This window comes from Schistocerca cancellata, chromosome 1, assembly GCF_023864275.1.
Source record: "Schistocerca cancellata isolate TAMUIC-IGC-003103 chromosome 1, iqSchCanc2.1, whole genome shotgun sequence".
Lineage (NCBI taxonomy): Eukaryota > Metazoa > Arthropoda > Insecta > Orthoptera > Acrididae > Schistocerca > Schistocerca cancellata.
The window spans coordinates 888,718,351-888,745,616 of record NC_064626.1 but is presented as its reverse complement, the minus strand read 5'-3'; the positions used below and the strand labels follow the sequence as shown (position 1 = coordinate 888,745,616).

Below are 27,266 nucleotides of genomic sequence, written 5' to 3'. Positions count from 1 at the left end.
TAAAGGAAGATGATGAGACTTACCAAACAAAAGTGCTGGCAGGTCGATAGACACACAAACAAACACAAACATACACACAAAAATCTAGCTTTCGCAGCCAACGGTTGCCTCGTCAGGAAAGAGGGAAGGAGAAGGAAAGACAAAAGGATATGGGTTTTAAGGGAGAGGGTAAGGAGTCATTCAAATCCCGGGAGCGGAAAGACTTACCTTAGGGGGAAAAAAGGACAGGTATACACTCGCACACACACACATATCCATCCGCATATACACAGACACAAGCAAACACAAACATACACACAAAATTCAAGCTTTCGCAACCAACGGTTGCCTCATCAGGAAAGAGGGAAGGAGAGGGAAAGACAAAAGGATATGGGTTTTAAGGGAGAGGGTAAGGAGTCATTCAAATCCCGGGAGCGGAAAGACTTACCTTAGGGGGAAAAAAGGACAGGTATACACTCGCACACACACACATATCCATCCACATATACACAGACACAAGCAGACATATATATTATATAGAGGGAAACATTCCACGTGGGAAAAATATATCTAAAAAGAAAGATGATGAGACTTACCAAACAAAAGCGCTGGCAGGTCGATAGACACACAAACAAACACAAACATACACACAAAATTCAAGCTTTCGCAACAAACGGTTGCTTCGTCAGGAAAGAGGGAAGGAGAGGGAAAGACGAAAGGATGTGGGTTTTAAGGGAGAGGGTAAGAAGTCATTCCAATCCCGGGAGCGGAAAGACTTACCTTAGGGGGATATATACACTCACAAGCAGACACAAGCAGACATTTGTAAAGGCAAAGAGTTTGGGCAGAGATGTCAGTCGAGGCGGAAGTACAGAGGCAAAGATGTTGTTGAAAGACAGGTGAGGTATGAGCGGCGGCAAATTGAAATTAGAAATTAGTGGAGATTGAGGCCTGGCGGGGATGTCATATCCCTGCTGGAGAGCCACATTCAGAATCTGATCCAGTCCCTCCAAAACCTCAAAATTCCAATCAACACAATCTGGAACCACAACACCCCAATTCAGTAGTTATCCTTTCCTCCAAACCTCTCTCCCAGTCCGAAACCTCTGTCCTATCCAAAGGCCTCACTTTCAGCCCCACTCCCAGATTTAACCAAACAGCCCTCGTCAAAGATTTACTGTCCTACACCCGTACTCTCTGCTGAAAATATCACTTTGCCAAGAAGAAAAATGATCCTAATCCTACTCCTAATGATCCAACTCCCCAAGACACTATCCAAATTGAACACTGCCTGGAACAGTTCCGTCCTCCGTCACAGCGGGACCCACCTCCTCTTCTCAAAATCACCCTCTCCTAACCTTCCAGGAATTTCTGACTTCCAGACTTGCCTCTCAATCCTTCTTAAAAAACCTTAATCCTACTCCCAACATCACCACTGCTGAACCCAGGCTATCCGTGATCTGAAGGCTGACCAATCCATCGTCATTCTTCCGGCGGACAAGGGTTCCACGACGTGGGACTTGATCGTCTGGAGTATGTGGCTGAGGGACTGCATCAACTTTCAACAACACTACTTACAAAGTTTGCCAAGGTAATCCCATTCCTGATGTTCAGGCGGAGCTTCAAGGAATCCTCAGAACCTTAGGCCCCCTACAAAACCTTTCACCTGACACCATCAACCTCCTGACCCCACCAACACCCCACACCCCTACCTTCTACCTTCTTCCTAAAATTCACAAACCCAATCATCCCGGCCGCCCGTTGTAGCTGGTTACCAAGCCCCCACAGAACGCATTTCTGCCTACGTAGATCAGCACCTTCAACCCATTACATGCAGTCTCCCATCCTTCATCAAAGACACCAACCACTTTCTCGAACGCCTGGAACCCCCGGAAACCATCCTTGTAACCATTGATGCCACTTCCTTATACACAAATATTCCGCATGTCCAGGGCCTCGCTGCGATGGAGCACTTCCTTTCACGCCGATCACCTGCCACCCTACCTAAAACCTCTTTCCTCATTACCTTAGCCAGCTTCATCCTAACCCACAACTTCTTCACTTTTGAAGGCCAGACATACCAACAATTAAAGGGAACAGCCATGGGTACCAGGATGGCCCCCTCGTATTCATGGGCCGCTTAGAGGAAGCCTTCTTGGTTACCCAGGCCTGCCAACCCAAAGTTTGGTACAGATATATTGATGACATTTTCATGATCTGGACTCACAGTGAAGAAGAATTCCAGAATTTCCTCTCCAACCTCAACTCCTTTGGTTCCATCAGATTCACCTGGTCCTACTCTAAATCCCATGCCACTTTCCTTGACGTTGACCTCCACCTGTCCAATGGCCAGCTTCACACGTCCGTCCACATCAAACCCACCAACAAGCAACAGTACCTCCATTATGAAAGCTGCCACCTGTTCCACATCAAACAGGCTCTTCCCTACAGCCTAGGTCTTCATGGCAAATGAATCTGCTCTAGTCCGGAATCCTTGAACCATTACACCAACAACCTGAAAACAGCTTTCGCATCCCGTAACTACCCTCCCGACCTGGTACAGAAGCAAATAACCAGAGCCACTTCCTCATCTCCTCAAACCCGGAACCTCCCACAGAAGAACCCCAAAAGTGCCCCACTTGTGACAGGATACTTCCCGGGACTGGATCAGATTCTGAATGTGGCTCTCCAGCAGGGATACGACTTCCTCAAATCCTGCCCTGAAATGAGATCCATCCTTCATGAAATCGTCCCCACTCCACCTAGAGTGTCTTTCCGCCGTCCACCTAACCTTCGTAACCTCTTAGTTCATCCCTATGAAATCCCCAAACCACCTTCCCTACCCTCTGGCTCCTACCCTTGTAACCGCCCCCGGTGTAAAACCTGTCCCATGCACCCTCCCACCACCACCTACTCCAGTCCTGTAACCCGGAAGGTGTACACGATCAAAGGCAGAGGCACGTGTGAAAGCACCCACGTGATTTACCAACTGACCTGCCTACACTATGAAGCCTTCTATGTGGGAATGACCAGCAACAAACTGTCCATTCGCATGAATGGACACAGGCAGTCAGTGTTTGTTGGTAATGAGGATCACCCTGTGGCTAAACATGCCTTGGTGCACGGCCAGCACATCTTGGCACAGTGTTACACCGTCCGGGTTATCTGGATACTTCCCACTAACAACAACCTGTCAGAACTCCGGAGATGGGAACTTGCCCTTCAGCATATCCTCTCTTCTCGCTATCCGCCAGGCCTCAATCTCCGCTAATTTCTAATTTCAATTTGCCGCCGCTCATACCTCACCTGTCTTTCAACAACATCTTTGCCTCTGTACTTCCGCCTCGACTGACATCTCTGCCGAAACTCTTTGCCTTTACAAATGTCTGCTTGTGTCTGTGTATATGCGGATGGATATGTGTGTGTGTGCGAGTGTATATATCCCCCTAAGGTAAGTCTTTCCGCTCCCGGGATTGGAATGACTCCTTACCCTCTCCCTTAAAACCCACATCCTTTCGTCTTTCCCTCTCCTTCCCTCTTTCCTGACGAAGCAACCGTTTGTTGCGAAAGCTTGAATTTTGTGTGTATGTTTGTGTTTGTTTGTGTGTCTATCGACCTGCCAGCACTTTTGTTTGGTAAGTCTCATCATCTTTCTTTTTATATATGTAATAGAGAGAAACATTCCACGTGGGAAAAATATATTTAAAAACAAAGATGATGTGACTTACCAAGAGAACGCGCTGGCAGGTCGATAGACACACAAACATACACACAAAATTCTAGCTTTCGCAACCAATGGCTGCTTCGTCAGGAAAGAAAGAAGGAGAGGGAAATACGAAAGGATGTGGGTTTTAAGGAAGAGGGTAAGGAGTCATTCCAATCCCGGGAGCGGAAAGACTTTCCTTAGGGGGAAAAAGGACGGGTATACACTCGCACACACACACATATCCATCCACACATATACAGACACAAGCAGACATATTAAAAGGTCTATCGACCTGCCAGCCTTACCAAACGAAAGTGCTGGCAGGTCGATAGACACTCAAACAAACACAAACATACACACAAAATTCAAGCTTTCGCAACCAATGGTTGCTTCGTCAGGAAAGAGGGAAGGAGAGAATCTTTATTACTAGCAGTTTCAGTATTGTATCATCTTCTCGGTACAAAAAAGATTAATACTACTTACATGTCATAACAATTTCTGACATGGGAAACCAAATATTACATACAACATCGTTACAGTTAGTCATATGCAGAATGTTAGTAAGTGCTTTAAATAGAAAATGGTATGACCCATTACTACAGAAGGTTAGAAATATTACCTGCTGTTCCAAAGGGTCATGCCCTTTTCTGTGTTAAAGCACTTATTGCTGTTCTGTGTTTGCCTAAATGTGAACATTTTGTACATAATATGTGGTTTTTGATGATTTCAGAAACTGTCATGACATGTGAATAATATTAATCTTTTTGATACTGAGAAGATGGTACAATATCAAAACTGGTTGTAAGAAAGGAGTTTAAATACAGCTCTGTGTCATGCACTTCAAAAAATGCATCACTACTGTTGGATGTCAAAGCAAGAAAGGTCATGCTACATTTTACCATTTCAGGTGGAGTAAATTTGGATGTATAGTACAAGCAACAATATTACCTCATATGTATAGATATTTTATGTGTGCAGCCTGTTTTTTTTTTCTGAAATCAGTGATGTCTTATTTGTGAAATATTATATGGGTAGATATTATGTTAATGACTAGCTATTTAGTATTGCACCTATAAAGCAAGAAACATAGCCTGCACATATATCTGAGACAATGTTTTATATAAGAAAATCTGTTACAGATAGTCCAGTTGTTGCTGTGAGGTGATAATTTGTTGTGATGTAAATAAATCTGTTGCTCCCATGAAGTGATAATTTGGATGTAGATTCTCCATAAAAGATAATACAATAGAACGTGGTATTTTTTTCTGTTTTAGGAACTGTGCGGACTAAAAAGAGGATTGATTATGAAAAAGTAAAGCAACTGAATTTTACCATAGTTGCTTATGATTCAGGAATACCACAAATGTCATCAACAGCAGATGTAGTGGTGAATGTCATCAATGTTAATGACATGGATCCCGTGTTCTCAAAGGTAACTGTACATAATTGTTTACTAAATCTGTTGAGGAGTTAATTTTACTTCCAGATTCTTCATCATGCATTTGAAAAAGTTGCTATACATTTGAAATGAATCACACCTAAACTGAGTTTAGAAAAAAGTCCAAAATATGATTATATAGCTGTACTGAGTGAAGAAACTTGAAGTAACCCATTATAAATCAATGAAAATCAATGAAGCACACCACACAAAGAATTAAGCCAATACATTAAAAGAGTTTGCAACAAAATGGGAATAAAGAGAAATTGTTCAACAGTGAACTGTCATGGGTGGTAACAGTATGAGAAGTAGAGGAGCGGCCTATGCACTGTAGTAATATTTTAAATACAAGACCAAAAACAGCAATAAAGTTTCAAAAAAATTGTGGCACCACTGTAGATCCCCACTATAACTATGCCAGTAAGCATACTTAATTGATCTTAAAATGCAAGATTTTCCAAGAATGAGTGGGCAATTGTATTAATACACTACAGAAACAAATTTACAAACAACTGAGAATATTTCCAAATGCTGTGTGACACATCACGATGTAGCAGTTATAGCAACTGTCTGGTGATGTGAGGATTGTTGGTTCAATTCAGGCTTCCTGCAATTTCTTATGATTTGACATTTATGTTTTGTTTTAGGTTCTGGAAATAAGTTATATATCTACTACATCTACACTTACCTCCATACTCTACAAACCACTGTAAAGTGCATACCAGTGGGTACATCCTATTGTACCAGCTATTAAGTCTTTTTCTCGTACCATTCAACTATGGAGCATGGGAAGAATCACTTTTTAAATGCCTCCATGATTAATCTGAGTGAGGTGGTGCAGTTGTTAGCACATTGGACTCTTACTCAGGTGAATGATGGTTCACGCTCATGCCCAGCCATCTAGATGTAGGTTTTCCATGATTTCGTTAAATCAATCTGGGCAAATGCCAGGATGGTTCCTTTGAAAGGACACGGCTGACTTCCTTCCACATCCTTGATGCAATCCAAGCTTGCGCTCCATCTCTAATGACCTCAACGTCTATAGGATATTAAACCCAATCTTCCTTTCTTCCTTCCTAATTAATCTAACCATGTCGTCATGATCCCTATGGGAATGATATAATAAATTCCTAGAATCATCATTTAAGAAATCCCTAGAATCACCATTTAAAGTTGGGTCTTGAAACTACGTAAGTAGGCTTTCTTGAGATAATTTGTGTCTATCTTCAAGGGTCTGCCAGTTCAGTTCTTTCAACATCTCTGTGACACTCTTCCACAGGCCAAACAAACCTCTTACCTTTCGTGCCACCTTTTTCTATACATCCTCAACATCCCCTGTTAGTCCTACTCTGCCAGTGGGGAAGAAAGTGAAGTAATAAAAACTATTGATGCCCATCAGTGTGCTCCTGTCAGCATGCAGTTTTCTCTATTAGCTGAAATAAATCTGTGAGATTAACAGCTCTCCATGTGCTTTATTATTTTATGAACTTGTAAATTATATCCTGATGTCCTAGAGATTGTCCTGTAAAACAATCTGTGTGCACATAATAAGAGAACAGAAAAAAATTCATAACTGTTTCTGTTTGTTATTTCCAACAGACTTCATACGAGGCAGAGGTGCTGGAGAATTCGCCTACTGGTACTCATGTCATCACAGTCACAGCAAAAGATGGTGATGAAGGTGTATTTGGAAGAGTGACATACAGTCTGGCAGGTGAACACAGTGCTGATTTCAAAGTGGGTCAGGAGACTGGTGAGATCACAGTGGCAAATCCTCAGTTGCTGGATCGTGAGACACTGCCCAGGGTTACAGTACAGGTTATAGCCAGCGACAGCGCCCCACCAGATCAGAGGAGAACTGTTGCAGTTCCAGTGAGTGACATGAAAAATTATTTGCATTTCTATTTCTTCTTTATTATCCACTTACATCTTCCTGTGGTCAGTCAAGGGCCTCCGTCACTGTCTGAATCACTGCCACTCCTCTCCTTCTTTAAATACATATTCTGATTTCCTTCCTCTCTTCTCTGTGGTTCCCTCATAGTATCTCCTATCTCTTGTTTGGTCCCCCTCGTGGTGTCTTTCTAATCAACCTTTCAGAAAATAAACCACCCTCCACCCAACTCTCTTCTTTCCTTCTCATCCCATACAATAAGTCTTCCCTGACCCATGGTTCTGGGTGGCCTTCCTGAAATGTACCCTTTTTCCTAGACCTCTCCAGTCCTTTTCCTTCACCTGTCTTCCTTCCCCTTCAACCCTTCTGCCTGAAGAAGGAGCCACTAGCTCCAGATGTATGTCTAATTATAAACATCTTTTATGTGTGTGCTGCCACTGGTTCTGGAGAAGATTTTTTTGTCTTTCCATTTAAATTATTTTGCCATCATGTGTGATTTTCATTTGTTTATTCTGAATTGGCTCATTAAGATGATGAAAGATTTTTCAACAGTGTAGTCATGACTGTTTGATAAGCACAAATTTTTAGATATAAAAGATAAAGTATGAGTTGTAACAATACCAGAGAAGGAAAGTTGCTACTCACCATATAGCAGAGATGCTGAGTCGTGATAGGCACAATAAAAAGATTCACACAGTCATAGCTTTCGGCCATTAAGGCATTTGTCAGCAATAGACACACATACACATATGCACACACACACTCACACAAATGCAACTTGCACACATGTCTCCAGTCTCAGAGAGCTGAAACTACACTGTCAGCAGCAACACCAGTGCATGATGGGAGTGGCAACTGGGTGGGGATATGGAGGAGGCTGGGGCGGGGTGGGGAGGTGGAGGGATAGTATGGTGGGAGTGGCGGACAGTGAAGTGTTGCAGTTTGGACGGAGGGCAGGAGAGAAGGTGCGGAGGGGGGAGGGGGTAAGTAGTGGAAAGGAGAGAAATAAAAATAAAAAGAAATTAAAAAACTGGGTTTGGTAGTGAAATGACGGCTGAGTAGTGCTGGAATGGGAACAAGGAGGGGGCTGGATGGGTGAGGACATTGACTGACGAAGGTTGAGGCCAGGAGGGTTATGGGAACGTAGGATGTACTGCAGGGAAAGTTCCCAACTGTGCAATTCAGAAAAGCTGGTGTTGGTTGGAAGGATCCATATGGCACAGGGAAGCAATCATTGAGATTAGGGGTATCGTGTTCTCCTCTCCATGACCAACTATATCCTCACCCACAATTACTTCTTCTATAAAGGCATTACCTACAAACAAATCCATGGTACGGCTATGGGCACCTGCATGGCTCCATCCTATGCTAACCTGTTCATGGGCCATCTAGAGGAATCCTTCCTAAAAACCCAGAATCCTAAACCCCTAACCTGGTTCAGATTCATTGATGACATCTTTGCTATCTGGATTGAAGGTGAGGACACCTTATTCACATTCCTCCAGAATTTTAACAACTTCTCTCCCATTTGCTTCACCTGGTCCTACTCAACCCAACAAGCCACCTTCCTAGATGTTGACCTCCACCTCAGAGATGGCTACATCAGTACCTCCGTCCATATCAAACCTACTAACCATCAGCAATACCTCCACTTTGACAGCTGCCACCCATTCCATACCAAGAAGTCCCTTCTGTACAGCCTAGCCACCCATGGTCGCTGCATCTGCAGTGACGAGCAGTCCTTCTCTAAATATACTGAGGGTCTCACTGAAGCCTTAACTGACTGTAGTTATCCTCCCATCCTTGTACAAAAACAAATCTCCCATGCCTTATCTTTCCAGACTCCCATCACCTCCCAAAGTCCCACAGTCCAGCCACAGAGGAGCATTCCCCTCGTAACTCAGTACCATCCGGGACTGGAGCAACTGAATTACATTCTCCGCCAGGGTTTCGATTACCTCTCGTCGTGCCCTGAAATGAGAAATGCCCTACCCACTATCCTTCCCACTCCTCCTACCGTGGTAGTCCGCCGTCCACCGAACCTACACAGTATACTCATCCATCCTTACACAACCCCTGCTCCCAATCCCTTACCTCATGGCTCATACCCCTCTAATAGACTAGATGCAAGACCTGCCCCATACATCCTCCTACCACCACCTACTCCAGTCTGGTCACTAACATCACCTATCCCATCAAAGGCAGGTCTACCTGTGAAAACAGTCATGTGATTTTCGAGCTAAGCTGCAACCACTGTGCTGCATTCAATGTAGGCATGACAAGCAACAGCTGTCTGTCCGAATAAACGGCCACCGACAAACTGTGGCCAAAAAACAAGTGGACCACCCTGTTGCTGAACATGCTGCCAAACATGATACCCCTCTTCTCAATGACTGCTTCACAGCCTGTGCCATATGGATCCTTCCCACCAACACCAGCTTTTCTGAATTGCACAGGTGGGAACTTTCCCTGCAGTACATCCTACATTCCCATAACCCTCCTGGCCTCAACCTTCGTCAGTCAATGTCCTCACCCATCCAGCCCCCTCCTTGTTCCCATTCCAGCACTACACAGCCGTCATTTCACCACCACACCCAGTCTTTTAATTTCTTTTTATTTTTATTTCTCTCCTTTCCACTACTTACCCCCTCCCCCCTCCGCACCTTCTCTCCTGCCCTCCGTCCAAACTGCAACACTTCACTGTCCGCCACTCCCACCATACTATCCCTCCCGCTCCCCACCCCGCCCCAGCCTCCTCCATATCCCCACCCAGTTGCCACTCCCATCATGCACTGGTGTTGCTGCTGACAGTGTAGTTTCAGCTCTCTGAGACTGGAGACATGTGTGCAAGTTGCATTTGTGTGAGTGTGTGTGTGCATATGTGTATGTGTGTCTATTGCTGACAAATGCCTTAATGGCCGAAAGCTATGACTGTGTGAATCTTTTTATTGTGCCTATCGCGACTCAGCATCTCTGCTATATGGTGAGTAGCAACTTTCCTTCTCTGATATTGTTCATTCCATCTTGGATTTTACAAAGTATGAGTTGTGTTTTAAAAAAGACTGAAATTCTGAAATAGGGTATCAACCAGCATAAGGAGAGTGCTGTGGCTACTAAGCATGCCTAGAAACAGATTTCTACAACAAACTACGATTATCTTCATTTCATTGTGACCATTAGTGCTTAGCTACAGCCACTGAATTGAGTATGTGCTCAAGCTGTTCCTTGAATTAGTGACAAAGTGAGAGTGAAAGAGCTCGAAGAACAATGTGTGTGTGTGTGTGTGTGTGTGTGTGTGTGTGTGAAGTTTTGCTAAAAACAAGACAAAACTTCTACAGACACATTTTGATTGCTTAGTCAAGCATGCATCAAGAACTGGTAGCTCATTTGAGGGATGTTGTGTGCAGTAAGAGACCTGAATTGTGGAAAAGCCGGACTTGAATGTTGCATCATGAGAACATGCTGATTCATGAATTACTTCTTGTACATAGCTATCTGGCAAAAGATCAGACTCTCATTGTGCCCCACCCACCCTATTCTTTGGACCTAGCCCCACCATACTTTTTCTTGTTTCTCTGATGTAAAACCAAGTTGAAAGTAAATTTTTTCCAAACCATAGATCAAGGATGATGCAAGAAGAGACCTGTATGCTATCTGAGAAAGTGCACCCCAGAGGATTTCCAAAAATGAAGAAATGTTGTGAATTGTTTATTACCAGTGGAGGGGACTACTTTGGGGGGCAGTGCTTAATATGTTGTACAATCAGCAATAAAAATGTTTAAACAAAGTTTTTAACACACTTTTATGTACAACATTGTATACACAATGCACATAATACACATTTTTCAACATGTAGGAGCAACGTTGATGCTCTTAAAATACAGAGATAAGTCCATGCATGCATAAAGTATATAGAATAAGTAGTAGACAAATACACAATTCGCAACCTCACTTTACGAAAGCATTGTGTTGCACATACACTAAGGAGACAGAAGTTATGGGATACTCATAATGTCATGTTGGACCTCCTTTTATCTGGTGTAGTGCAGCAGGTCAGCATTGCATGGACTCAATGAGACATTGGAAGTCTTGCAGAAATACTGAGCCAAGCTGACACCATAGGCATCTGTAATTGTCAAAGTGTTGTCAGTGCATGATTTTGTGCATGAACTGACCTCTTGATTATGTCCTACAAATGTTTGATGGGATTCATGTGAGATGACCTGGTTGGCCATATCATTCCTTCAAATTGTCTAGAATGTTCTTCAAGCCAGTTGTGAACAATTGTGGCATGGTGACATAGCCCATTGTCATCCATAAAAATTCCCGTCACTGTTAGGGGATGTGAAGTCCATGAGTGGCTGAAAATGGTCTCCAAGTAGTCAAACATAACCATTTTCAGTCAATGATCGGTTCCGCTGGACTTGAGGACCCAGTCCATTCCATGTAAATACAGCTCACACCATTATGGATAGTGCCTTGTTCACAACTTGGGTCCATGGCTTCACGGGTTCTGCGCCACACTTGAACCCTAACATCGGCTCTTACCAACTGAAGTTGTGACTTATCTGACCTGGACACAATTTTCCAGTCAGCTAGGGTCCAACTGATATGGTCACAAACCCAGAAGAGGAGCTGCAGGTGATGTTGTGCATTAGCAAAGGCACTGGTGTTGGTGATCTGCAGCCATAGCACATTAGTGCCAAATTTTGCTGCACTGTCCTAATGGATATGTTCCTCATCCCACATTGATTTCTGCAGTTATTTCACACAGCATTGCTTGTCTGTTAGCACTGACAACTCTACGCGAACACCACTGCTCACAGCCATTAAGTAAAGGCCCTCAGCCACTGTTTTGTTCATTGTGGGAAGTAATGCCTGAAATTTGGCATGCTCTTGACACTGTGGACCTCAGAATATGGAATTCCCTAACAATTTCCAAAATGGAATGACCCATGCATCTAGCTCCAACTACCATTCCACATTCAAATCTATTAATTCCTGTCATGCGCCCGTAATCATGCTGGAAACATTTTCGCATGAGTCACCTGAGTACAAATGAAAGCTCCGTAAATCCACTGCCCTTTTATACATTGTATACATAATACTACTGCCATCTGTATATGTGCATATCACTATCCCATGACTTGACACCTCAGTGTACTACACACAGACTGAAATGGTGCACTGGTAGTCACACTTTTAACACTTTGTATCTAACAGGAAACAATGGGTCTATATTTGCTCACAATGAATGGTATGTTGAGGACATCAGAATTAAAATAATTGACACTATCCATCTTAGATATTACTGTACTTTCATTTACAATAAAACTTTATATGAACTTGTGCTCTGCTTGATTTAAATTGTTATGTACTGCATACTAACTGTTATTTTATATATACATTTCAGATTCCTCTTTAAATATGTTGATTTGACATAACTCATTTATCTCCTTAACTGTTCACTGCACAATTTTATTCTGTATTAGAGTCAGTAGTTCAGTTATCGCCAGTTTCATCTGTGAATGAGTTTAGTTCTTGTACTTGGTTGGACCAGTAAACAACAATGAAAAAAAAAGAAATAAATATTTAAGAGGATAAATATTTAAAGTTAAAATATTGTGATAATCTCAGACATTTGATAACAGTGATGCTTAACCCATTCAGTTAAGTCACACACATTGAAATGGATAGTGATCAGTTTTAGACAAACGTTAGCAGAATTTCTTGAATGAAGAAATTTGTATAGCATTTCATGTTGCTGTGGTGAAAGTGTGTTGTGATTGGACTAATAGCATCATTATCAGTGACTGTGCAAGTATTGTGGAGCACCATGCACCATTGTTCTGGCAGATTTCTGTAATATTGGATGTAAAAAAAGTGTTGAAAAAATTGGTAAAATTATAAAAAGGCAGAGAGAATTACCAGTACCAAGATGCAGAATTCTTAATATTGCCAATATAAACACATAGAGCAGAGAATAATAATCCTAGACTTCACAGCTGTATATGAGGGTTGTCTAGAAAGTAATGCACCACATTTTTTTTCTCCGTCAAAAACAATGCTATGAATGGGAAATGTTACGTATGGATTGTTGAAGTCTCCTGAGTGAGCACACCAAGTTTCTGTCTCTTCTGTCAGATAGCATAGATGCAGGACAGTTTCAAAATGGTATCTGAAGGTGATGTACATTACAAGCAATGTACCATCATTGAATTTATCACTGCAGAGAAAGATACTGGAGAATATTCACAAATGATTGTGCAAAGTCTATGGAGCATCTGCTGTCAACACAAGTAGAGTTAGTCACTGGGCACAGAGGGTGAGGTCATCAGAAGGTGGTTCAGCAGAGCTCCACAATTTGCAGCAGTTGGGGGGAACATCCACGGCTGTCACACCTGACATGTTGCAGCGAGCTGACGTGGCCATCCACGAGGACAGATGCATTATGACTTGGCCGTTCGTGTCATTCATGGAAGACATTTTGAGGATGATGAGTTGGTGATTCACACAGTGAAGCACTGGCTCCACCATGAAGACAAGGACTGGTTCCGACAGGGCATACACGCCCTTGTTTTGTGCTGGAGGAATGACACAGAATGGGATGGATGTTACTTGGAAAAATAGGGTGTGTAGAGAAAACACTATTCTTTAATGTGTGTAATGTTCAGTAAAGAAATGTTGAAGAAAAAAATGCAGTGCATTACTTTCCTGGGCAATCCTCATATTACTTCTTTATGGAGAAAGAGAGATTTGTTGGAGGCAGGACATATCACTCAGACCCTAAGTTGTGGAGAACCTACCTGCTGTGAGAACAAAAGAAAGCAAATATGAATGAAAATGTGTCAGAGAAAGAGCGGGATGTCAAAGACAGTATATACTAGGATGGTTCAAGGCTCAAGCAACAAAAGCAGCCACTTGGAGTACCAGGCTGAGACGGGTATCATAGGCTAGTGCAAAATTTGTACACAGGATGTATCATAATTAATAGTGAAAATAATCAGTTCATTGCTTTTTTCCTCAAGATATTACCGACAGTGCAAGATGGCGCCGATAGAAAAGTGTAGTGGTACTGTGCTCTCGTCCAAAAGGCAAAAAATAAGCAGTTCGTCGTGTAAAGAATGTGAAAAGTGAGTTATGAAAGGTATTTGGTGTGTCAAGTGGAACTATTGGTTACACGAAAAGTGCGCGAAAATAAACTTAAAATACATCAGTGAGGATTTTCCGTGGACGTGTCACGCTTGTTTACGTAACGAAACGGCCGATCTTGCAACTATAGTGGACTCCAAAAATGAAATTATAAAATTACTTCAAAATGACATTCAGGCATTAAAAACTGAAATACTATGTTTAAAGGAAGAAAATTCTTGATTACTACTTGAAAAACAGTCCGATGTGGGTGAAATACATAAAACAAAACAGCAACAAGAATTGAAAACCACGTGTGAAAGTGCAACTGCAAATGCAAGTAGTGTCACCAAAACTACAAAAAGTAGTCCTAAGGTTAAACAAGCTCAATTTCACTGTAAAAAGAATGTTAAAATTTACGGAGATAGTCATGCACGCAATATTTCAGATTGTATGTCTAACTCGACCACAGAAAACGTGCGTATTTCATCGGTTATTGAACCTGGGGCGAAGTTTGTTGATGTAACAAGCTCTGTAAACAATGACTGCACCGATTTTACAGAAAGTGATGTCGTTGTTATTATAGCAGGTTCAAACGACGTTTATTGCAATGAGGCCAGTTCATTTATTAAAAAGTTGATCGTTATGTTAATGATGTTGTCCCATACAAATGTGATCTTGTCAAATATTCCGGTGAGATTTGATCTGCCCGACTGGTCGTGTGTGAACCGAGAAATCCGATATACAAATAAAAAATTAAAACATTTCTGCTCCAAGTTAAAAAATGTGAGACTGCTGGACCTTAACAGTTATCAAAGAAGCAGCTTCACTGTACATGGACTACATCGTAATCGTCTGGGTAAGAATACTCTAGCAACTGACATCAACAGAGCTATTGAGGAAACAAAAAGCGATAATTCAAATCTGATACCTTGTACCTCAGATGTCATACACACGAAAGACGGAAGTGATAATTATATATGCCTGCAGAGCAAGCAAACGGAAATAATTCCTCACTGCAGTGTCAAGACTGTTGATTTTTTAGGATAAAAAAGTCCCTCGGTGTTCCCAATTTAGAAACTATCAATTTGTGTGATAATGTTAATCTTGAGAAGGATATATCCTCTCATGATTGTACTAATGTATCATTTTTACATTATAATGTTTAGGGCTTGGGTAACAAAATCGATGTATTTGAGGCCTTAGTTACAGGTCTAGCTCCACATGTAATTGTGGTTACAGAGCATCAAAAAGATAACCATAATATTCAGTATTATAAGTTACAGGAGTGTAATCTTACATCGTTTTTTTGTAGAACAGAACATAAAGGAGGGGGTGTTGCTACTTACGTAAGGAAGTGTAACCTAATAAGTTCTGTAGAAAAAGTATCATGGGTTAAGGATTATTGTATCAAGAAAGACTTTGAAGCAGTGATAATTAAGTTAATGATTGTATCCGTCCCACTTATTGTGGTAGGTATATATCGAGCCCCTTCTGGTAATCTCGAGGTTTTCCTGGAAGCACTGGATAGTGTACTGGGGAAGCTAAGCAAGGGTGGCAATACAGTAAATATTATAATGTTAGGAGACTTAAATATAAACACACTAAGCAACAGCCAGGAATGCAAAGGTTTACAAGACTGCATATGATATTAAAGATCTACTTGGTCATGTGCCACTAGAATAACTGAGTCAAGCAGCAGTTCCATAGATCATGTGATGACCAATTATGAAAATGTTGTGTCAGCACAGACTGTAAATGGGCACATATCTGATCATCTAGGACAATTATTAGTGATTGGTTGTCTTAATAAACTTAAACAAAACAAAAAATATGAGAATAGAAGATTATTTTTTGAATACAACATCACCTTGCTAAAGAAAACTTTGGGTCAAGAATCTTGGGAATCAGTTTATAGAGAAAGGAGAGTTGACAGCAAATGGGAAGTATTTGTAAAAAATTTAACTAGACATATTGATATTACTATCCCGGCAAAGAAGATCAATGTAAATAAAAATAAACCTCCAGTAGTCAAACGTGTAAAACTTGTTGAAAAAACGAAAAGACTCAAAGAAGGAATGGAGTATATGTATAAGCTACACAGAGAAACCAGTCTTGATTCATATAAAGAGGATTATAAAAAATATAAATATGAGTATCGCAGGGAAGTAAGGAGAAGGAAAGTAGAACATATTAGTAAACAGATCCGAAATTCTGACTGTGTCTCAAAGTCGTGCTGGGCAGTAGTTAATGATATGAGGAACACTGATTCAAAAACTAAAATTAATAATATAGAGTTAAGTATACATAATAATAATTTTTTTGATCCTTATATAGTTATCAATATATTTAATGATTACTTTATAGATGCTATCGAAAATGATACTTGCATGAAACAGGAGAGGCAGTTTAAATATGATAAGGAAAAGGAACTGGGCTCTTGTATGCTACTTACAGTAACCATCAAGGATGTAACAGAGCTAATTGACAACCTAAAAAATAAAAGATCAGCTGGATGGGATGAATTCTCTCCTTTTCTACTGAAAAAATGCAAGGATGAGTTAGCCAGACCACTAGTCCATCTAATAAATTGTGTGCTTGAAGAAGGTGTGTTTCCGAAGAAACTGAAACTTGCTTTAGTTAAACCTTTATATAAAAAAGGGGAAAGAAAGCAACCACAGAACTATAGACCAATTGCCTTAACATCAGTGTTTGATAAATTAATTGAAAAAATAATGCTAGAAATCCTAATTGAGCACTATAATATGAATAACTTAATAGGAGATTTCCAACACGGCTTTAGAAGTGGTCGGAGCACCTTATCTGCAGCAGTACAGTTTGTACACTGTCTGATGGAGAAAATAAATGAGGGTTACGAAACGACAGGAGTGTTTTTAGATCTTTCCAAAGCGTTTGACAGAGTCCATCATGGCACTCTTTTAAGTAAACTTGCTTATAATGGTGTCAGTGGGAAACTGTTGCTTTTAGTAGAATCTTACCTTAAAGATAGACAACAATGCACGGAAGTTGTGTATGATAATGGAGAGGTAATTGCAAAAAGAAGATCAAAGATAAGGAACATAAATCTTGGTGTGCCACAAGGCTCTATCTTGGGCCCCTTCTTGTTTATTTGCTACGTGAATGATTTCCCAAAAGTATTAGACACCAGTCATCATATTACTATGTATGCTGATGACACCTCTGGGGTTTGCTGGGCACGTAGTAACGATGACCTAAATTCAGTGGTACAGAATTTTGTTGAAAAAGCCCAAACACATTTTGAAAAAGAAAACCTGAGGGTCAATATTAACAAAACTAATTTAATTTATTTTAAGACAAGTAGTTCAATTAAAAATACTGTACTAAATGAGGGCATTCAGGTAAATACCTGTTCAGAATGTAAATTTCTGGGGATATACACTCCTGGAAATGGAAAAAAGAACACATTGACAACGGTGTGTCAGACCCACCATACTTGCTCCGGACACTGCGAGAGGGCTGTACAAGCAATGATCACACGCACGGCACAGCGGACACACCAGGAACCGCGGTGTTGGCCGTCGAATGGCGCTAGCTGCGCAGCATTTGTGCACCGCCGCCGTCAGTGTCAGCCAGTTTGCCGTGGCATACGGAGCTCCATCGCAGTCTTTAACACTGGTAGCATGCCGCGACAGCGTGGACGTGAACCTTATGTGCAGTTGACGGACTTTGAGCGAGGGCATATAGTTGGTATGCGGGAGGCCGGGTGGACGTACCGCCGAATTGCTCAACACGTGGGGCGTGAGGTCTCCACAGTACATCGATGTTGTCGCCAGTGGTCGGCGGAAGGTGCACGTGCCCGTCGACCTGGGACCGGACCGCAGCGACGCACGGATGCACGCCAAGACCGTAGGATCCTACGCAGTGCCGTAGGGGACCGCACCGCCACTTCCCAGCAAATTAGGGACACTGTTGCTCCTGGGGTATCGGCGAGGACCATTCGCAACCGTCTCCATGAAGCTGGGCTACGGTCCCGCACACCGTTAGGCCGTCTTCCGCTCACGCCCCAACATCGTGCAGCCCGCCTCCAGTGGTGTCGCGACAGGCGTGAATGGAGGGACGAATGGAGACGTGTCGTCTTCAGCGATGAGAGTTGCTTCTGCCTTGGTGCCAATGATGGTCGTATGCGTGTTTGGCGCCGTGCAGGTGAGCGCCACAATCAGGACTGCATACGACCGAGGCACACAGGGCCAACACCCGGCATCATGGTGTGGGGAGCGATCTCCTACACTGGCCGTACACCACTGGTGATCGTCGAGGGGACACTGAATAGTGCACGGTACATCCAAACCATCATTGAACCCATCGTTCTACCATTCCTAGACCGGCAAGGGAACTTGCTGTTCCAACAGGACAATGCACGTCCGCATGTATCCCGTGCCACCCAACGTGCTCTAGAAGGTGTAAGTCAACTACCCTGGCCAGCAAGATCTCCGGATCTGTCCCCCCATTGAGCATGTTTGGGACTGGATGAAGTGTCGTCTCACGCGGTCTGCACGTTCAGCACGAACGCTGGTCCAACTGAGGCGCCAGGTGGAAATGGCATGGCAAGCCGTTCCACAGGACTACATCCAGCATCTCTACGATCGTCTCCATGGTAGAATAGCAGCTTGCATTGCTGCGAAAGGTGGATATACACTGTACTAGTGCCGACATTGTGCATGCTCTGTTGCCTGTGTCTATGTGCCTGTGGTTCTGTCAGTGTGATCATGTGATGTATCTGACCCCAGGAATGTGTCAATAAAGTTTCCCCTTCCTGGGACAATGAATTCACGGTGTTCTTATTTCAATTTCCAGGAGTGTATATAGATGACAGACTTTCGTGGAATCAGCAAATAGATCATGTCTGTGGTAAAATAACATCTAGTCTGTATTTACTAAGGAGATTAGTTCAATATTTAGATATCGAAGCAATAAAAATAGCGTATTTTGGGTTGGTGTATCCCCATCTATCTTATGGAATTGTATTGTGGGGTGGGTGTAGCCAATACAATATAAAAAGGGTATTTGTATTGCAGAAAAGAGTAATAAGAACTATGGCAAAAGTAAGACCCAGAACTTCATGTAAAAACCTGTTTATTAAGTTTAATATTATGACTATCTATGCAGTATATATGTTTCAATCAATATTATTAGTGAAAAAAGACAAAAGAGTGACAAACAGGAATATGGAAATCCATGATTACAATACAAGACAAAAATGAGACTTTCATATGGTGAGCAGACAATTGAATCTAACAACAAATACCCCATTCATTAAGGGAGCAATATTTTATAATTCTCTGCCAAACAACCTGAAACAGCTTTCTGGTTGAATTTTTAAAAACGAGTTAAAAAATGGCTTGTATTGAAGTGCCCATACAGTATGGTGCTGACATGATTTGACCTCAGGAAGGCTATATTAAATGTACTTAAATGATATTTTACTTAGTAGAATGTAATCTATTTATATTGTGTATCAATAATCTAAATGTAATTATTATAACATTGCCCATGCATGTTAAATACATGTTTCGAGCTGTAAGATAAATAAATAAATGTAAGAGGGGTAGAGAGGTGGGACTCAAATGATATGTCATTTGTGTGGGAAAATGTTCTCAAAATGGCCCTGAGTATATGGTAAGCACTGAGCCAACTTCAGTTAAGAGATGATATTAGCGAAAGAGTGAAAAGTAAAGAAAAATTAAAAGAAGAAAAGAAATGTAAAGTGGAAAGATAATGCAATCAAAGAAGAGGAAGAAAGAAAAAAGAGAGAGACAAGATGACAATTTAAGAAAGTAATATCACCTTGTATCACTCACAGATCCTATGACATTCCCAGGCCATTATCCCTCTTGCAAGGTTTCTACCAGACCAATCATTCCCACCATAAAACATGCACCATGCATCCACACACTATGGCTCCACTTCTAGCAGTTTGCTTTGTTGTAGAGTTGGCATGTATTCACTGCATCACTTTTTATGACCACTACAAACTGGCTTAATGTATGAATTGACAAAATGTCCATCTTGCTGATATCCATTGGCCAGTTGCTAAGCATGCTGTATAGTATGACTCAAGAGACCTTATTTTTCCTTAACTGTGGAAATGGGAACTTGCACTTCAACACATCCCATCATTCCACCATCAGACCAACCTACCACATTTTTTTTTAATTTTTCATTACTATCCTTTTTCCCCTTCACTCTCTCTCTCTTTTCCCTTTTATTTCTGTTCAATAAGTACAGTACTATTTCCACTTTCCATTTTTCTTCTTCCTTTAATCCATTTTTACTTTTAGATATGTTCCTGTCTTTGACCTTGACGCCTTTTGTCTCTTCTCACCCTCACAATAAGTTGATCATTCAGAACCTCAGGGCTCAGTAAACGCACCCACAATAAAATGTTTCTGTGTGAACTAAATATACTATTGTTATCAGCAAGAGGTAAACTATACTGTGAATTATTAACTTTAATGAAATGCTGCATGAATAAGAAGTGGGTAATTCTGTATATGCATGGTATGGATAATGGATATACTGGAATAAAAAAAAAAACTATGGATGATGATTTAAATTTGTTATTTATTTGGGTATAAACACCCTAGTTGAAAAACTCCAAAGGAAATTTAAGCAATCACCATCAGTATTACAAGCTAAAAAAGAAATCCTAAAATTTACCAGTCTTCTGTTCTTTGCCAAAGTATCTTATAACTTTGCAAATCCTTTCCAACCATATAACATAAAAATGAGCTTCCCAACAAAACAGAAACTACAAAATAAAATGTTCACAATAATAAATCTGCTGGAGATTGGCATCAAAAGTCTGGCACATGTTCCTGTAATTGAATAGGGAGAAACTACAAACTTCTACAAAGAATGTATGGATGCAGTAAAACTAAAAAATATAAATAACTCCAGCTTTGCATCACATATTGCTCCTCATAACTAAAAAGTATAAATAACTCCAGCTTTTCATCACATATTGCTCCTCATAACTAAAAAATATAAATAACTCCAGCCTTGCATCACATATTTCTCCTCGTGAACACTTTTTTAGTAATATCAGTGACAATCTTTTTTGCTGTTTGTTGCTGACAAAGGGTTGCAGAGGGATCTCCTTGAACACTTACAGATTTACACTCACAAGTTAGAATTGCATCAAAAAATCCTTAACATACAAGCTAAATCAATGTAGAACCATTTCTTCCATAATTTGTAAGATATCCTGACACCAAAACAGAGAATAGTGAGACATATTCATTCTCCTGCATAAATTATATTCTCTTGGATGCGGAACAACTATGACATTCTCTAACTCAGACTCTCTTTAACTACATAGCAGGTATATCACTGTATTTATCTTTTGTATAATCCATATTACAAGTACACTGCCAATATGAGAACTCTGCTGCAGCTAGCACAATTCAGTTAAATTTATTACCTGTACTTGTAAATATTTTTTCTGTAATACAATTCATCTCAAGCCAAAGATCACAATGCAGCAAAGTGTGTTGTCTATCATATTCATGTTCTTTGTAATTACATCCCGTGATTACCCTTTGTGAATAGTGTCAAACTGAGTGCAGATAAACATTGTGTTTATTTGTGTGTATTGCCTGAGACTGTACATTTGGGAATAGATTTGCTATGAATATCATTATGTAGTGCACTATAAATACCCAAAACATAACTTTACCATTCCATAAACATTTCGTTACTGACAACTAAATTTCCATCATTTTTACGAGCACCATCTCAACAGCATCTAGCTATACTTGGTCCATGATATAATGATCCTCTAACTCCTCCATCTGATGATGAGCCTGCAATAGATCAAAAACTAATTAATAGTATAATAAACCATGTCAAAAATCCAAAAAAGTTAATGGTTGCATATTTATACCGAAATAAATTGCAAAAAAATTATTTATTTAAGGTGTGAACTGTGGTAAATTGAGCTCTCCAACTTGCTATCAGGTCAATACATTTGAAATCACCCAGGAAATGTCTCAACATTTTTGATTTTCCTGATTTTTTTTATTGTAGGCAGACAGTCATAAAACACTGCTTGAAAAAATTTTATAAGTCATAGTTTTTTTTCTGGCAGCCATTTTTAAAATGGTGGCTGGACAAATTTTAGTAAAAAACATGATTTGAGGAAAGTTTAATTGTCAAGTTATTTTAAAAGATATCAGAATAATTAAAAAGCCAGTGTGTTCAGCATGAAATGAAGTGCAGGCATACTTAAAAAAAAAAAAAAAAAATTATCATACAGGATTGTCATTCAAACTCTCTCTGTAAAGACTCAGAAAACGTTTATCAATCGTTACTTTTTAAAGCCATAAATTTTTATGAAGGAAGCGAGACTCACTAATAATATGTTATTTCTGTGTTGAGTACTTACATAAGTACCTGAGGTATAAGTTTTAGTACTGAGATGCACTTTTCAGAAATGACCGAAAACCTTTCAATGTCAATTTTCACAGGTCAATATCTAAAAAGAGGCAGCATAAAAACAAGTGAAAATTTTACAGAATGTTCTATATACTCGTAGGAATATCTCACAAAAAATTGTGACTCAGACTCACCTACATTGAGACTAATAGGGCAGTGAATTTTAGTAAAAACGCAACCTTTCTACACACTTGTTCAAAGCCAAATTAGCAAACAAAGGCTTGAAATTGGTTGAATGATGTTTTAATCATTGCATACAATAAATCATCAAATATTCCTAGTTTCAAATAACAACAGGCAGTGATAACAATAGGTAGGTGTTCTAATTCTTAAACTTAACTTACCAATACTTTTGTTGTACTACACTTGCATACAGTATACACACAATAATGTTTCTCTATATGTTTAGATTGAAGGTTTAGTTGTAACTACTTGCCAGGTGGAATTTTCATTAGAGAATTATACAAACATGATATTTTATTGCATAGTTTATCAGTTATATTGTGTGTTCAGCTAGATACTATTATGAGTTCCAGTGGAGTCACTTTTTGTACTATTTTCTTTGCGGGCACCAAAGCGGTATATTTTTTGGAAAGTTGAAAGAAAGATTTTGATCCAGAAGAGTGAAAGAAATGCACCAAAACATCACTGTTACCTACACTTTTGTGTTCAAGTATTCCAAGCCACCACTTCTCCATACAAACAACAAAGTCATTATTTGTGAAAGATGATATGTTTGTAGAAAGTATTGAAGTTTGATAATTATCAAATTTTGTGCCTTTGGAAGTAACAATACACCTTATTTGATTACCACTAATGGGTGATAGCTTCTTTTTGTTTTAACTGGTAAACAACATTCAAATCTCTCAGTCAGTTTTGTTTTGATTTGTTCAGTTTCAGGTAAAGAAACAAATATATATTTAACTTGAGTAATATGCTGTCGAGAACATTTGAGCATATTTTTTGGAGTCAGGATCCATTCTGTGTAAAGTCTTTGAAGGGAAGTTTTAGCAACGTCTTGTTTTGTTGTTCCACCTATCCCATTGGAAGAATTCTCCCCATGTGATGAAGCACACTACTAGTAAACCAAAATCATTTTTGTGTTGTCAAACATGAATGAAGTTTCTCATATTTTTTGTACTGGCTGCTTGCACCATTGCTAAATTTAATGACCATTTTGACATTACATCCATTTCAACATTACATATGGTATCCATAATTTCCCTAATGAGGTGCTGTTGAAATGTGCACTCTGTCATGGTATGGTGAACGAGGTGTCCACTATTACACATATAGATTTGCAACATACTTTGTTTTCTCTTTTAAATTAGATGCCAAATGGATGCAGTGTCGCTTGTGTATTAGTCCAGTTCATCCTGTAATGTTAAAGGTATAGTTTTCTGCAAAATCACCAATCACCAAACAGTAGGTTTCTTTCAGTTTTTCTTTCATTTTCTTGAAATAATGGACTTGAGCTTTTGAGATAAAGTGATGGGAATTGAAAAGTACCAGGTTATTAACAACGGAATATAAAAATACAGCACTAGGCATTACCTCTGTAATGAGCTCTATTGGTTTGTACCCATTGTTTTAAAATTATTTCATCAGGCAGGATGTCATGTTCCTTTTTTGAGACTTCAAGCAGAGTATCTGGTCCAGGACATTCTGCACAAAGGTCAACCATACATTTTTCAATATTAATGTCACGTACTCTGGAAGCTACCATGTCTTTATAATTTGCATTAAGCTTTCCTCTTCCTATCATAAGCTTTGTGTTTTGATGATGCTTGCAGATGCACACACTGTGAGTTCCTGAAGAACCTGGAAGAAGATGCCAGTTTGATCCTAGAACACAAAACACAGAGTGGACAGTGTTGTGCCCTTGGTATTTCTGTTTGTAGAGTCTATCTAGCTCATTCAGCGAGAGAAGAATTAACCTTTCCAGCTTCTGAAAATTAACACTGTTAAATACAGGTGAAACACACACCTTTTTACCAGGACGTAAATGACTATTTTCATCATCCTCATAAAAATCTTTAACTTGATTAATAACAACTTCATGTATGTTTTGACACCTTGCCTTTTTGAAAAATGTGGTAAGATACCTTGATCCTTTACTGGCTGCCTAGTTAATTTCACCATGTATTCGTATAAACCAAATTTCTCAATTACCTTTTTCTTTGACCATGATCTTGGCAAGAGGCTACTTACCTTAATTTTGTCATCTTTACTAGAAATTTTGAATTTTTCTTTGATTTTGGTAATAAATACATCATACTCACTTTGTACATTTCCTGTACTGTTTTGATTCTGAGCTTCTGTATCATTAGGGAAAGATTCTTGCAATTTTTGCTTAACTGCACTTGTGATTGCATCAAGTTTTCTTTGTAGAGCTGACAGTTGCTGTTCTGTGTTAAGCTTTGTTATTTTACACTAAGGAGATAATTCCAAAGTTTCACAAATGGATTTTTCTTGATGCAGTGGGTTACTCTCAACTAATTCAAAAGGCCTAGGAAGAAATTCAAGGTCATTTTCAACACTATCTGCCACTTCTTCAACTGGTTCTTCCACAAATATTTTTTATGCATAAGTTGGACACAGAGCTAGTCGAGAAATTAGGTTAATCTCCACATTTTTATTCTTGGAAGTTGTTAAACTAGTATTTTATGTAAACCTTTTTTTAATTTTTTTTAGTACCAAATGGGTCGAACATTTTTTCTCCAAAAATGTGGTTGTATTTATCTAAATATTTATCTTTGTGGTAACAGCAAATATTAGTAATTTCTTTTGAAATGCTTAATTTTAGCAGACATTGTTATTCAACAGGCATGTCTTGAGGCACTTCTTCCTTGTGTTATTTAGAGCATTATTCACTTGTTAGTGTACCCTCAAAACAGCTCATACTTAATACTTGAACAATATGTTATTGCCGGTGGGATGTAAAACTCTCATTGACTTCTTCACTGACTTGGATGCCTGCAAAGAAAATAGTACAAAAATTGACTGCATTGGAACTCACAACACTGTCTGGTAGAACACACAAATAACTGATAAACTATGCAATAAAATATCATATTGGTATAATTCTCTACTGAAAATTCCACCTTGCAAGTAGTTACAACTAAAGTTTAAATATAAACATATAGAGAAACATCATTGTGTGTACACTGTATGCAAGTGTAGTACAACAAATGTATTGGCAAGTTAAGTTTAAGAATTAGAACTCCTACCTATTGTTATCACTGCCTTTTGTTCTTTGAAACTAGGAATATTTGATGATTTATTGTATGCAATGATTAAAACATCATTCAACCAATTTCAAGCCTTTGTTTGCTAATTTGGCTTTGAACAAGTGTGTAGAAAGACTGCGTTTTTACTGAAATTCACTGCCCTGTTAGTCTCAATGTAGATGAGTCTGAGTCAAAATTTTTTGTGAGATATTCCTATGAGTATATAAACAATCTTATATGATAATTTAAAAAAAAAAAGTATGCCTGCACTTCATTTCATGCTGAACGCACTGGCTTTTTAATTATTCTGATATCTTTTAAAATAACTTGGCAATTAAACTTTCCTCAAACCAAGTTTTCCCATCAAAATTTGTGCAACAGCCGTTTTAAAAATAGCTGCCAGAAAAAAACTATTGCTTATAAAAAATTTTCAAACAGTTTTTTGTGACCGTCTACCTACAGCAAACAAATGGTAAAAAAAGCAGGAAGATAAAAAATGATAGGCGAAAATTTTATTTATTTTGAGTGATTTGAAATGGATTGATCCTGCGCCTCAAATGACAATTGTGTTCTGGAGGAGTTTAAGGACAACCAAGATTCCATAACATTTCGTAGAACCTCAGATCAACATTAATGGAATCACTGTAATCCGCATTTGGTCTATAGAACCTATGCTACATCATGCAGCTGCCAGTTATAGTTGACAACTAACACAAACCTCATTCCGTTAAATTCCAGCCTTTTTACATCTCACGGTCTTCAGAAAACCATATTAGAAGTTAGATAATGAATTTTTTACTGTTAATTCTGGTAATACTATAAAGATTCAGTTTTGTAAGAATTAGGATTGTCTAGCTTTAAAACTGAATTGAGTGCATATTTGTAAAGTTGTGGGGCTGGTTTCATATAATTATGGGAAAATCAAATTAAATAATTATTTGTGAGCATAATCTGATTACATACAATTTTTGAAGACTTTTGCAGGCCAATGTGATTACTTCCATCACATAATTCAAGTTTTCCTGCAAATGTCTCCCTAAATCTGAAAAATAATACTATTTGTCAGCCTTTCTGTTTATTTCTTACGGGGAAACATTTTCCTATGCAACTGAACATATGGTATCCCAGAGATGGTAAATACACTATTGATGTTGCACCTGTTGGTAACACTGATTATTTGTTGGTGTTCAAAATATGGCGATTTGAATATTTGGAACTAATGTGAAAGTTACTGCATTGTGCAAGCTGAAACAATTTTTACGTACAGGCTTTTTTATGTGAACCCTGAGTGGGTCTCAAATTTTATTCCAGCTCTAAGTCAGTAGACAAATGACATCAATCTCATTCTGAATTAGGAACAATATGTAGATTAAACAGGGTGTTATAATTTGCCAAGTCTTCTTTGCTTGCCTGAAG

At 39.5% G+C, this 27,266-nt stretch overlaps 1 protein-coding gene across 1 annotated transcript in view; it reads left to right on the top strand.

The window, feature by feature from the left end:
• Positions 1–27,266, top strand: part of LOC126190765 (cadherin-87A) — a 699,820-nt gene that overhangs the window by 598,608 nt on the left and 73,946 nt on the right. The window contains exons 23-24 of the mRNA XM_049931292.1: positions 4,960–5,117; positions 6,723–6,995. Of these exons, the coding sequence (XP_049787249.1) occupies positions 4,960–5,117; positions 6,723–6,995 (431 nt within the window). The remainder of the gene's footprint in view (positions 1–4,959; positions 5,118–6,722; positions 6,996–27,266) is intronic.